Genomic DNA, 14,375 nt, shown 5'->3' on the forward strand with positions numbered 1-14,375 from the left:
CTGTGAGTCGCCTACTGGACACAAAGACGAAGCTGTCGGGAAAGTAATGGTAAGTGTACACGTCTGCGTGGAGATCCAGACTTCTGGTGCAACATCTGGGTTTAGGTGAAGTATCAGAAGCAGTTATAGTCAACACATTCGTATCTTTCAGAGCAATCATTTCTACACGCCACGAAAAACACCGAATCCGTGGTCTCCCCTACATAGACACGCCCAGAACATGCACAATGACGTCAGCCTTGTTGACTAGTCTCCCACGCACTCAATTCTGCGCATGCGTACAGCGCATGCGCACCATCCTCTACTGCTGCCGCTCCCTACTCTGGGCGTCGGGACTACCTCCCTCTCCGCGGGCCCCGCCCAGGCGGCTGCCCGTGACCTGCCTGGGCGCGGGGAACGGAAAGCCGGAAGGGGCAAGACGGGTTCAGTTCGTCATGGGGCTGTTTGGAAAAACCCAAGAGAAGCCGCCCAAAGAACTGGTAAGGGCTACGGCGGCGGCAGATAAGCGGGTGGATCTGTATGGGGAGAACTGGAGTTAGTAATTGACAGGACACTCTTCTCCCCACCGCCTGCCCGATACCGACCGGCCCCCATTTCCGGGGCCTCCCACTCGACGGGGGACCCGGAGGAAGAGTCTTTAGGAGTTGGCTTTGGGGAGCGAGAGCTCCTGGTGCCACCTCTCGACCAGGTAGCCGAGGGGTGGATGAAGAGTTTCTTCACCTCGCCACCGAGCGCGTAGGCAGCGACACGGTCCTGGCCTCGGAAACCCCTTCCCCCTGCGCGCGTTGGTACGACCCGCCCGGAACCTTTTCCCAGCGTAGGCCCCACCCCTCACGCCCGTCTGCTGACCAGCCGGAGAACCTTCCCCTACCCGGAGCGTTGTGTGGAGCTGGTTGGGTCGCTTCTGCCGGAGGAGTCTGGCACCTGCCGCCTGTTCTCGGTCCTCCCCGTTGTGTTGAAAAGGAGACTGTTTCCTCTTTCCCCAGCCCTACAACCTTGTGTTGACCCTAGTTACATATTATAGCAGGGCAGGGACCCGAGCCAGAAGAATGTTACAGAAGATAGCTCTGGACCCAGCTTCGAATTCTCGTTACCTATTGAGATAATATTGGGAGGCAAGCAGTTGAAAGTTCCCTGCAGTCAGTCAACCTAAGTTTGAATCCTGCCTTTCCACATCTCAGCTCTGTGATCTCTGGAAAGTTCACTTCTCAGTGCCTTAGTCTTCTCTTCTGTCAAGCCAGAATAATAGTAGTGTTATCTCAGAGTAATTGAAGATTCAGGGATGTAAAGTTTTCATATTGGTAGTTAGGGCTAATTCTTTAAATACGGCACAGCCTTGCTACTCAAGTGCCAACCAGCAGCATTAACATCACCTGGGAGCTTGTTAAATCTCGGACCCCACTCCAGACCCACTGAATCAGCTTTTGAATTCTGACAGGCTCCCTAAGATGGGTGTGCACATCAGTGCTTTCAGAAGCACTGCTCTACAACACTTAGGCTTCTCCATAATGGAAAAAAAATTCTGAAATTCTTTAATAAATGATCTTACCTGTTCAGCTCTAGCAGGCACATTTTAAAAACCAATCTTATGCATCTTGCAATTCCTGGCACGTAATGTGCGTTAATGTAAATTATTTGTTGTTGTTGTTAATCAAAGGCCCTAGAACAGTAGACATTCATTTTCGTCAGGAAACTTACTCAGTTTTGCTCCTTGGTAAAATAGAAATCGTGGCGCTTAAATGAAATAACAGTGTAACATCACTTTGGAAACTGTAGAACATTATATAGATGCACATTTTGTGACATCTGTATATTCTAAGATTCTTGTTATTGTAGAAGTGTGGTAGGGAGAGATTATTTATTGCCTTCAGTGTTTGACCTTGGCATTGCCACTCGTAAATTGAGTTAAGATTATGGAGAAACAAAAAGATCATGGGGAAATGGTTGCTTTACTGTTTAAACTAGTCTCTAGTATATGTATTACTATACCACTATAGTATATTATACACTTAGATTGCTTTTAAATGATAAATACAGTTCCTAAGAACACGATGTTAGTACACTCTTCAGTAGGGTAATCTACCTGAGAAAGCTGATTGACACTGGAAAATGGCAGGGTTGATGCATGAGATTGGTTTATAAAACTATGCTTGCCAGAGCCGAACAGGTAAGATCATTTATTGAATAAACATTTTAGGTTTTTTTTTTTTCCCCCATTATGGACAAGTCTGGGTATTGTAGAGCAGTGCTTCTCAAGCATTAATATGCACACTAATCATTAGGGATCTTGTCAGAATTCAAAAATCTGATTCAGTAGCTCTTGGATAAGGCCTAAGATTTCCAATAAGCTCCTAGGTGATGTTGATGCTGCTGGTCTGCACTTGAGTAGCAAGATTGTAGAGTGAATTAAGATTAGCCCTAACTACCACCACCTTTACCTAACATATTGAACCAGGCATTGTGTTAAGCATTCTGCAGTGTTGTGAATTAGGAACTATTATTATCTCCACTTTACAGGTGGCAACCGAGGCATACAGTATTTAGGTAATGTGCCCAAGGTCATATAATTTGTGAATTACAGCACCAGAGGTTATGTATTCTAAGGCCTGTACTTAGAACTACCATGCCATTTATGCTGCATCCCAAAGAGGGATTATAAAGGTGAAATAAGAAGCCAAAGAACTTAATTTCTAGCAAGTAAGATAAGCATTTTAAGAACAAGTTTGGATAGGGCACCTGATACGGTTTGGATCTGTGTCCCTGCCAAATCTCATGTCAAATTGTCATCCCCAGTGTTGGAGGTGGGACCTGTGTATGAGGTGATTGGATCATGGGAGCGGATTTCTCATGAGTGGTTTAGCACTATCACCCTTGGTACTGTCCTTGAGATAGTGAGTTCTCATGATATCTGGTTGTTTAAAAGAGTGTGGCACCTTCCCCCTCATTTTCTCTTGCTCCTGCCATGTAAGATGCCTGTTTCTTTGCCTTCCCCCATGATTGGAAGCTTCCTGAGGCCTCCCCAAAAGCAGAAGCTGCTGTGCTTCCTGTACAGCCTGCAGAACCATGAGCCAGTTAAACCTCTTTTCTTTCTTTTTTTTTTTTTTAATTTTACTTTAGGTTCTGGGTTACATGTGCAGAACATGCAGTTTTGTTACATATATACACGTGCCATGGTAGTTTGCTACACCCATCAACCCATCACCTACATTAGGTATTTCTGCTAATGTTATCGCTCCCCTGGCCTCCCGCCCCCAACAGGCCCCGGTGTGTCATGATCTCCTCCCTGTGTCCATGTGTTCTCATTGTTCAACTCCCACTTATGAGTGAGAACATGTGGTGTTTGGTGTTCTGATCTTGTGATAGTTTGCTGAGAATGATGGTTTCCAGCTTCATCCGTGCCCCTGCAACGGACATGAACTCATCCTTTTTTATGACTGCATCATATTCCATGGTGCCACATTTTCTTAATCCAGTCTATCACTGATGGATATTTGGGTTGGTTACAAGTCTTTGCTATTGTGAATAGTGCCGCATTATTTTTTTGTTTGTTTTCGAGATGGAGTCTCGCTCTGTCACCTAGGCAGTGCAGTGGCACGATCTTGGCTCACTGCAACCTCTGTCTCCCAGGTTCAAGCAGTTCTCCTGCCTCAGCCTCCCGAGTAACTGGGACTACAGGTGTGTGCCACCACACCTGGCTAATTTTTTGTGTTTTTAGTAGAGACAGGATTTCACCGTGTTAGCCAGGATGGTCTTGATCTCCTGACCTCGTGATCCACCTGCCTTGGCCTCCCAAGTGCTGGGATTACAGGTGTAAGCCACCACGCCTGGCCCTCTTTTCTTTTTATGAATTACCCAGTCTTAGGTATTTCTTTATAGCAATGTAAGAACTGACTAATACAGTACGACATACACAGGTATAGGAGTTCAGTGGTTGGAGTGATTATCTCCAGGCTGAGATGGTCAGAAACAGTTGACCTTTCACTGTCGTGTGTTCCATCCCCTTCCTGAATTGGTTCTTGATTATTTAGTAGGATTTTTAGTGTTAGATGATCCACTTTATCTGGTGCTGGAGATATCCAGCCCAAGATTTTCTTCAAGTTCCTCCTCAGTTCTTCAAGGTACCCCTTCAGTTTTGATGATATGTTTTAGTTTGTTAGAAGAATGTCCATCCGCTTTAGGGTCAGCTTCTACCAAGTGCTGCTAGGCTTTCTCTCGCATTTGTGACTCGTGACCAAAGAAAGCGTTTTGTCACCAGCTGTGGTTACTTAGCATGAGTCTGTAATTCAAGAAAGTGCCAGTAAAGCAGGGATGGTGTATTAATCAGGGTTTTCCAGAGAAGTAGAACCAACAGGATGGATAGATAGATAGGTAGTTGAGAGGGAATTTAATATGGAAATTGACTGGGGATTTTGAAGGCTGAGAAGTACTGTGATATGCTTCACACCTAGAGAAGCCAGTGGTGTAGCTCAGTCCGGGGTTGAAGGCTGGAGAACGTAGTGAGTTGGGGTAGCACTGATGGAGGTCCCAGAGTCCAGAGAGTAGAGAACCTACGGTTCTGATGTCCAAGAGCAGAAGAAGGCTATCCCAGATTCAGAAGAGAGCAAGAATCTGCCCTCTGCCTTTTTTTATATCCAGACCCTCAAGTGATTGGATGGTGCCCACTCACATTGGGTGGGGGCTGATCTTTAGTTCACTGATGGAAATGCCAGTCTCTTCCAGAAACACCCTCATAGACATATTCAGAAATAGTGCTTTACCAGCTATCTGGGTATCCCTCAACCCAGCTGAGGAGATACCTAAAATTAACCATCACAGATGGGAAATACTTTTTTCTCTGTAGAACTGCTGATGCACTGATAAAGTATTGAGAGCTGTATATGAATAAGAAGCCAAGTAATGTTAGTTTGGCTTTTCTTTTTTTTTTTTTCTTTTAAGGGAGAAAGAAAATACTTAAGAGGCCAAGTGAAGGAAACTTTTTAAAGATAAGAAAAAGTTGGCAGAAACAGAAGAGGCGTTAGAGAGAGAGGGAATTGACTGAATGCTGTAGTCTCAGCTGGGCATTTTTGAGTTGGGATAAACTTATAAGACAGCTCCTTCCGTTGGGGGCTGAAAGATGCAGACATGTGGGTCTGGGTCCTGGCACAGTATAAGCAGAGGCTAGGTGTAGTCATATCACACCATATGATTGTCACACATGGTACCATTTAGGCCATGGTGACAGGTCAATTCGGGCAAGTAAGATACATTATAGGTGGTTTCTCCAGAGCTCTGATATAACATGCAGCATACAGTGGGTGCTAAGTAAATATTTGTTAAATGACAAGTCAGTATCAGAATAATGTTTAGTAGGGTTTAAGGTCAGGTAGTCCCAAGATGAGCAATATTTCAAGGAACTCTCTAGGGAAACATTAACTATATTAGGAGTCTCTACAGACTAAAGTCTTTGCCCCTGCACAAACTTTGATAGAGACATCTTAGTGGTGAAACCTATTTTGTTTTAAAGGATGCAAGTAAAGATCAGACAGACTGGGCCTGCTGAGGATGAGGATGCCTTAAAATCCATTTAGAAACCTGTGACAATCTTGGGGTGGGAATCAGGAGGACGTGGAATTCTGCTGGAAAGAGATTCTTCTCTTAGACTTGAGGTTCTGCTGGGAAAATTGTTCTGTCTTACTTAGGGACCTCACTAATTTAGTCTTGGGGTAGAGTGCCCCCTTCCGTGTCATGCGAATTCTTAAATCATGTGACTAACTTATGTTCTTAGACTGGTTCGTGACTCGTGGTTGTGGGATTCTATCAGAAAAGGGAAGAAAATGAGAAGGGGAGATGGAGAAAAAGATAGAGCTTCATTCACTTAGTTCGTACAACAGATATCAAGAGATTTTGGTGTGCATTGGATTGGAATAAGGTTTACAAAAATAAGACACTATATAATGACTTAAAAGAATGTAGTTTACTGGAGGAGACTGACATGTAAATAAACACTGTAGGGAGATAGGAGCAATAATTTAAGCATGTACAAAGTCTTTGATGCCATAGTGGAGGGAGTGATTATTCAGAACGGGGAAGGGAAGCTGGTCAGGGAGGGTCTCTGGGTCTTGTCACAAGTGGCATTCACCAGGTGGACAGGTAGGTATAGGATCAGGAAAGGGGAGGCATCCCTAGTAAAGTGAACTGAATATGCAGGGTTTAGAATTGTGGAACATATGTTAGAGGAACTAGGGAAAAAATTCAGAATGGTTGGAGGATGAAATGCTATTCAGAGTGGAATGCAAGAGGAGTGACGGTAGTGGTAAGATGTAACATTGGAGAGGTAGTTAGAGGGCAGATTAATAAAGGTCTGTGTGTCATGCCTACTATAAAGATAGGGAGCATTCAGAACAGTGGGTTAGGGCAAGAACTAGAAGTAAGAGATTTAGGTAGGGAGGCCGGTTAGTGGCCCAGGTGATAGATGATGTGAGCCTTAGAATGGCAATGGGAATGGAGAGGATAGGATGAGTTTTAGAAATATTTAGCATAGATAGTCAGAATTTGCTGAACTACTGCATGTGGGATGAGTGCAAAGATGATTCTTAGGTTTCTGTTTAACCCTACCCCAGTCAAACCTGTTCATCCCCCTGAATGGCAGTGCCATGAGCTGAAATGGAGAGAATTCAGGAAAGGAGCAAGTTTTATGGGAATGGTGATAGTGGAGAAGGACCCAGAGCTTAGTTTTGGACAGCATTTAAGAGATGAGAGAAGATAGACACAGGGAAATCCTGAAAGAATATTTTTCTCTTCTGCTTTGTGTCCTCAGCAAAATTATAAACTTCTTAAGAGCAAGGATTATATTTCTATTTATTCTCTGTCATCCACTGGGCTGGCATAATGTTGAACTTCCTCAGGAAGAGTAAAGTGCTCGTCAGGTGCTCGTTTCATGGACAGAAGTAAGGATGTCCCACATGGCCAGGATGTGCCGTGTCCCACCCGCATATCCTGGCCAAACAACGGATGAAAGAATGCACTCAGACACAGGTATCCGGTGATAGAGCCTAGGGGACCAGGCTGCTCACAGACCCTGAGGAGGGTGTTGTAGTAACAGCGACCCTGACAAGCTGGCCCTGCAGGCATTTCACTACAGATTTAATGACAAAGGCTTTGAGCCAACACACTTGTGAGTAATTAACACCCCCACCTTCCTGGAGAGAGCAGTTCTGCTGGCGGATGATTAAAGGCCAGCTTCCCAGCTCTAAGTAAACTAACTTATCTAGATCAGTTTCTTTACATCCCCTTGTTATCTAAACTAAGCTTTCAGGCACCAGATAAGAGAATCTGGCTGCCTTCAGCCAAATCCTTTTCTGAAGCTTTTGTAAAACCTCCCGACCTTCCATGAAGGTTTGTATCTGTTTGCAATTTTTCCCACCACCGTGACCGATCTCCTACAATGGTGAGAGAAAACACTTGGACATTTGAAATATAGCATGATTAAGCTGATATATACTCAGCTGACAGTGACAGGAATAGGCAGATTTTGATCTAAGGTCACTTGTATTTGTTGCTTTTGGCTGATTTCTAGTTTTATGTATATTTTAGATTGTCTTGAAAGATATACAAAATCCTACATTGCCTCCAGGAGAGGAGCTAGGTAGCTGAGGGTCAAAAATGGGAAGGAAACTTACTTTTCACTATTTGCCTATTGAATTTGTTCCATTTAAATGCATTATCTAGTCTGAAATTGTCTTAAAAATGTTTTCTGGAGTCAGTATTTTCCTATTTTAAATTGATTTTATGTATTTCTGTTTTTTTTTAAGGATTTGCTTGTTATATTTTTCCAGTCCTTTAATTTCGCTCTTAAATATGTAAAAAAAAATCTTTACTATTTTAAATTAAAAAAAACAGAGGATAACATATCCATTGTGGCAGGCTGAAAAAGCCCCCCACCCCCAAAGAGATCAGGTCCTAATCCTTGGAACCTATATATGTTCCTTATTTGGAAAAAGGGTCCTTACAGGTATGAATAAATTAAGGTTCTTGAGATGGGGGGTTATTCAGATGGCCCCTAAATGCAATTACCTGTATCCTTATAAGAGGGATTTAGAGGGAGATTTGAAATACACAGAAGAAGAGAAGGCAATGTGAGGATGGAGCAGAGAGACAGCATTGAAGATGCTGGCCTTGAAGATTGGATGATGAGGCTGCAAACTAAGGATTACTGGTAGCCATTAAAAGTTGGAAGGCAAGAAATGGATTCTTCCCTAGATCCACTAGAGGAAGCATGGCCTTCCTGCTACCTTGATTTTGGCTTAGTGCTACTCAGATTTCTGGCTTTAGAACTGTGAAACAGCACATTTATTATTTATTTATTTATTTATTTATTTATTTATTTATTTATTGAGACAGTCTTGCTCTGTCACCAGGCTGGAGTGCAGAGGTGCTATATCAGCTCACTGCATTCCCCGCCTCCCGGGTTCAATTGATTCTCATTTATATTTTAAGTACTTTGTTATGGCAGCCTCAGGAAACAATACACTTATATACATGCTTACTCTCTTTATCCCATTTTCTTACATCAGCACACAGAATGACAGTCACTGTCCTAAATTTGGTATGATTCCTTTCTGCTCAGCATTGTTTGTGTATTTTGAAAATGAAGTTTATTCATACAAATATATGTAGATGTATTTCATGTATTTTAACTCCATGGAATTTGATTGTATAAATTTATGACAATATATTAGTTCTAAGGCCGGGAGTGGTGGCTCATGCCTGTAATCCCAGCACTTTGGGAGGCTGGGGCAAGCGGATCACTTGAGGTCAGGAGTTCAAGACCAGCCTGGCCAACATAGTGAAAGCCCGTGTCTACTAAAAAATACAAAAATTAGCTGGGTGTGGTGGCAGGCGCCTGTAATCCCAGCTACTCAGTAGGCTGAGGCAGGAGAATCGCTTGAACCCAGGAGGCAGAGGTTGCAGTGAGCCGAGATCACCCCACTGCACTCTAGCCTGGGCAACAGAGCGGGACTCCATGTCAAAATACACACACACACACACACACACATTTATTCTATTGATGGACTTCTAGGTTGTTTCCTTGTGTAATACAACAATGCAGTGAACATTCTAATACCTGTATGCTTGTGTATTTGTGAGAGAGTTTCTTTAGGCTATATACACGGGAAGTTATTCGATCTTAGGATATGACTTCTTTGTACAAAAATACTGCCAAATTGGTTTCTAAAGGGTTGAACTGATTTATACATTTACCAGCAATGTATGAAAGTTGCTTGTCTTTAGATCTTCTCTAGCACTTGTTATTAACTGAATTTTTGACTTTTGCCAGTCTTAGAGGAATGAAATGAATATCAGGCTTTTTCCTGATTACCAGTGAGCTTGAACATCTTTATATTCTCCAATTATGTGACTTGTCATTTCACTATTGTATATATTATCATAAAGACCTTGTCAAGTTTAATTTCTTCTTAAAATAGAACACCTATGAAATGCCAAGTACTTTATTTTAAAATTTTATTATGAAAATTTTAAAATTTTTAGAAAAGTAGAAGTAATAGCAGTTGTTAGTACATTTGGGCTGCTATCACAAAATACTACAAGCTGGGTAGTTTATAAACAACAGAAATTGATATTCTACAGTTATGGAGGCCAAGAAGTCTGTGATTAAGGCACTGACAGATATAGTGTCTGGTGAGGGCACTGCTTTTTGGTTCATAGATGGTGTGTTCTTGCTGTCTTCACATGGTTGAAGGGGCAAAAGAGCTCCCTTGGGTCTATTTTATAAGGGCATTAATCCCATTCCTAAGGGACCTAATCACCTCTCAAAAGGCCCCACCTCCTGATACTATCACCTTGAGGATTAGGATTTCAACATACGAATTTGGGGACATGCACCAACATTCATACCACAGCAAATAGTACAGTGAAAACCTGTATAATCAAATGTTGATAGCACTTTGCTGTTATTTGATATATATTTTTCAGCTGAGTCATTTTGAAGTAGATTATAAACATAACACATTTTGCAACATTTCATATTGCATCTCTAGAATATATGGAAATTCTATATAATGAAAATACCTTCATATCATTGAATATCTAGTCCCTATTTAAATTTTTGCAAGTGTTCCCAGTATGTCTTTTATAACTTTTTAAAACTTAGGATTCAGTGAGGTTTGTGTTTGGCTGTTACTTGATTTTATTTAAAAATCCCCTGTTTTGGGTCAGGCTCGGTGGCTCACGCCTATAATCCCAGCAGTTTCAGAGGCCGAGGCGGCTGTATCATGAGGTCAGGAGATCGAGATCATCCTGGCCAACATGGTGAAACCCAGTCTCTACTAAAAATACAAAAATTAGCTGGGCATGGTGGCGCACACCTATAATCCCAGCTACTCGGGAGGCTGAGGCAGGAGAATCGTTTTACCAGGGAGCGGGAGGTTGCAGTGAGCCAAGATTGCACCACTGCACTCCAGCCTGGCGACAAACCAAGACTCCATCTCAAATAATAATAATAATAATAAATAAAAATCCCCTGCTTTCTACTTATAGTATTGTAAGAATAAAGACTTGTTTGTAAAGTAGGGCATTTGTTTTGTAGAATGTTCCTTGTTCTGGATTTGTCTGTGTCTTGTGGTTAGTTTTTTTTTTTCCCCCCAACTTTTAAGTTCAAGGGTATATGTGCAGGATATGCCGGTTTGTTACATAGGTAAACATGTGTCATGGTGGTTTGCTGCACACATCATCCTGTCACCTAGGTATTAAGTCCAGTATCCATTAGCTGTTCTTCCTGATGCTCTCCCTCCCCCACCACCCCTCAAACTGCCCCCCCACCCACCGGCTGACAGGCCCCAGTGTGTGTTGTTGCCCTCCATGTGCCCATGTGTTCTCATCATTCAGCTCCCACTTATAAGCGAGAACATGTGGTGTTTGGTTTTCTGATCCTGCATTAGTTTGCTGAGGATAATGGCTTCTAGCTCCTTTCATGTCCCTACAAAGGACATGATCTTGTTCCTTTTGTGGTTAGCTTTTTTCTCTACCCTTTGCGTTTTCTATGAAATGGAAGTTGGGTCTAAGTTTGACAAGATCCAGGTTACACAATTTTAGCAAGAATGTCTCACAGGCAACCTGTGTACTTCATAGTGTATCACATCAGGAAGCATATAATGTCTGTTTGTCTCGTAATTAATGATGCTAATAACTTTGGCCACTTGGTTGAGTTAGTGACACACCAGATCTCTACATTATTTTCTTCCTTTTTATGCTAGTAACTAACCTGAGGGGTGATATTTTAGCGCCGTGTGAATGTCCAGTTCTTCAGTAACCCTTCACTTATGCACATTAACGTTTATAGATGTCCCTTTCTGGAATCAGCTATTCTAGAAGAGTTTTTAGAGTGGTGATTTTTCTAATTCTCTGATTTCTTTTTCATTTTTAGCTGGCAGTCTTCTGTAAAGATCTGTCTCTTATTAACTGGGGCTATTTGGTTACCTTGACATATAGTTTCTATTGAAAATGCAGGATAAGTGCTTAATGCTTTTTATTTAATCACTAATATTTAGAATAAAGAATTGGTATGATAGTATCTGGTGGTATCAAATGCATTCTCTCTCCACCCGTGCCTCTCAGAAGCACCATTTTGGACTCATGGATTTTTGTATATTTAGTGTGTTATAGCCCTAACCATTATTCTGTTTGATGCTGAAAAACTTATACATTTGGTCAGTGGGAGCTATTTCAAGCCAGTTCCTATCTGCTTTAGCATAACTTTACTAATCTTTGAATACTTCCTTGTTTTCTAGCATATATCCTGCTGTGATTTATGAATTCCTTACCTGAGACCTGAAATCGGCCATTTCTCCAGGATGCAGTGGTTTCTTTTAGCGGGAATGCTATTTAGAAACCAAAATTTGAGTGCACATGATGCTTCTTGCTACTTGAGTGTCCCTGCTTCTAAGCCTTTTTATGGAACAGAACTAGGAAACATGTTCTTTAAAAAAATCATGAAGGTGTTTATAGACCAAGTTGCTTTGAACCAACCCTTTGCCAAAAATAACTAAAAGAGCTAAACAAAAAGTGTAACTATTTGAAATCACTGAAAGCTACCAGGGCAGTGAGAAATTGCAAAATCAAGATCTCAGCGAAGAGGGAAGCTCAGTTACATGAGCCCAATCTCTTGGAACTACCTTCCCCCTAAAGAGATCCTCTAATTCCTAATGCAGTGGCTGGCAAATAGAATTTGAGTAGAGTTTTTGACAAACCCTGTGATTGGGGAGTATAAAAATTGGAGTTCATGGCCGGGCGTGGTGACTCACACCTGTAATCCCAGCACTTTGGGAGGCTGGGGTGGACAGATCCCCTGAGGTCAGTAGTTCAAGACCAGCCTGGCCAACATGGTGAAACCTCACGCCTACTAAGAATACAAAAAGTAGTTGGGCATGGTGGCGGGCATCTATAGTCCCGGCTACTCGGGAGGCTGAGGCAGGAGAATTGTTTGAACCTTGGAGGCAGAGGTTGCAGTGAGCACTACTGCACTCCAGCCTGGGTGACAGAGAGAGACTCCATCTAAACAAATAATAATAAATAATAAATGGGAGTTCGTAAGTAGATATTCAGGGCTTTTGGTTGGGACTCTGAAAGAATCCCCTTTAGCAATAATAGTGACCTGGAAATAGACTGACTTTCACAAAGACTGAAGACCAGTTTCAAATAATCTCTATCCCCTGATAGGATTAATTACGATTAGTTAAGAACCAATTGCCAGGACACTTAAGCTGTATGTTTGCCAGAAGCAAATGTAATTCCTCTTTGGGAGAAGACAATATCATTCAGAAACTTAAATTATCCTGCAGATTTTCATATGTAGTTGTTTCTCAATATCTGAGGAGGATTGGTTCCAGGGTCCCTCCACCCATACCAAAATCCATAGATGCTTAAGTCCTTGATTTAAAAAGAAAAAGGTAATATTTGCATATAATCTATGTACATCCTCCTGTGTACTTTAATCTCTGGATTACTTATAATACCTAATACAATGTAAATGCTATGTAAATAGTTGTTGCACTGTATTTAGGGAATAATGATAGGATCTACATGTTCCATACAGATGCAGCCAACCATTTTTTTTTTAATATTTTTGAACTGTAGTTGGTTGAATCCACACCTGCAGAACCCATAGATATAGAGGACTGACTATATTGAGAATTCCATTCTTAAAAAATAAGTAAATGCCTTTTATTTATTACCATTTATATGGTTACAAATATTATCTCCCAGTTTGTAACATTTTTCTTTTTTTTTTTTTTTGTTTTTTGAGATGGAGTCTCGCTCTGTCACCCAGGCTGGAGTGCAGTGGCGCGATCTTGACCCACTGCAAGCTCCGCCTCCCGGGTTCACACCATTCTCCTGCCTCAGCCTCCTGAGTAGCTGGGACTACAGGCGCCCGCCACCACGCCTGGCTAATTTTTTGTATTTTTTAGTAGAGATAGGGTTTCACTGTGTTAGCCAGAATGGTCTCCGTCTCCTGACCTCGTGATCCGCCCGCCTCAGCCTCCCAAAGTGCCGGGATTACAGGTGTGAGCCACTGCACCTGGCCAACATTTTACTTTCTTAATGGAGTCATGGTGAATAAAAATGTGTAATTTCAATATAGATAAAAATAAGCCTTTTCCTTTTGGTGGTTATTGCTTTTGTGTCTTGTTTAAGAACTCCTTCTCTAACCTGAAATCATAAATGTGTTCTCCTGTACTGTCTGCTTAAAGCACCACAGTTTTGCATTCCATATGTTTTCAGTCCACCTAGAATGAATTTCAGTGAAGGATGGAACAGGAATTCAATCATTTTGTTTTCTATTTGTCTTAAGCCGTCTCTCAGCATTATTCGTGGAAAATACCCTCTTAATGGTGTTAGTTTCCTTTGCCTAGTTTGGCATATAATAGACTCTCTATGAATGACTTTGAATAAAGGATAATATTTTGGTAGTGTGAAACTCTAGAGGTTCCTTGTGGTTTTCAAATATATTGTATAATTTACTAATTGATTTTTTATTCTGTACTCCTTATGTTCTGTTTTACTGATCAATTATAAGGGCGTCTCATACTACTGAAATCCTATTGGCACCAAATTACTATTTGTCGAATTTTCTTTACATTTGTTTTAAATTTCCTGTTGTTTATTGTAGTGGTCTTTACAGTTATGAGACTTGCTTGATACATTTTCTTGAGCTCTTTGTCTTAGACTGTGTTTCTTAACTCGAACATAACATTACAGTCACCTGAAGAGATTTTAAATGCTGCCTGTCATTTGGGCTCTACCCCTGGTCCAGTTAAATTAGTATTTTTAAAGGTTCCCAGTTGACTTTTGTGTAGTTCAGGTGGAGAAGCACTGGTCTG

The 14,375-nt window shown here is 41.7% G+C and overlaps 1 protein-coding gene across 1 annotated transcript in view; it reads left to right on the forward strand.

The window, feature by feature from the left end:
- The first annotated feature begins 288 nt into the window (after positions 1-288).
- CHMP3 (charged multivesicular body protein 3) overlaps positions 289-14,375 on the forward strand; it is a 78,087-nt gene continuing 64,000 nt past the window's right edge. The window contains exon 1 of the mRNA XM_010368745.2: positions 289-479. Coding sequence (XP_010367047.1) covers positions 435-479 — 45 coding nt within the window. The 5' untranslated portion in view covers positions 289-434. The remainder of the gene's footprint in view (positions 480-14,375) is intronic.

This window comes from Rhinopithecus roxellana, chromosome 17 (assembly GCF_007565055.1).
Source record: "Rhinopithecus roxellana isolate Shanxi Qingling chromosome 17, ASM756505v1, whole genome shotgun sequence".
NCBI classification, from domain to species: Eukaryota; Metazoa; Chordata; class Mammalia; order Primates; family Cercopithecidae; genus Rhinopithecus; species Rhinopithecus roxellana.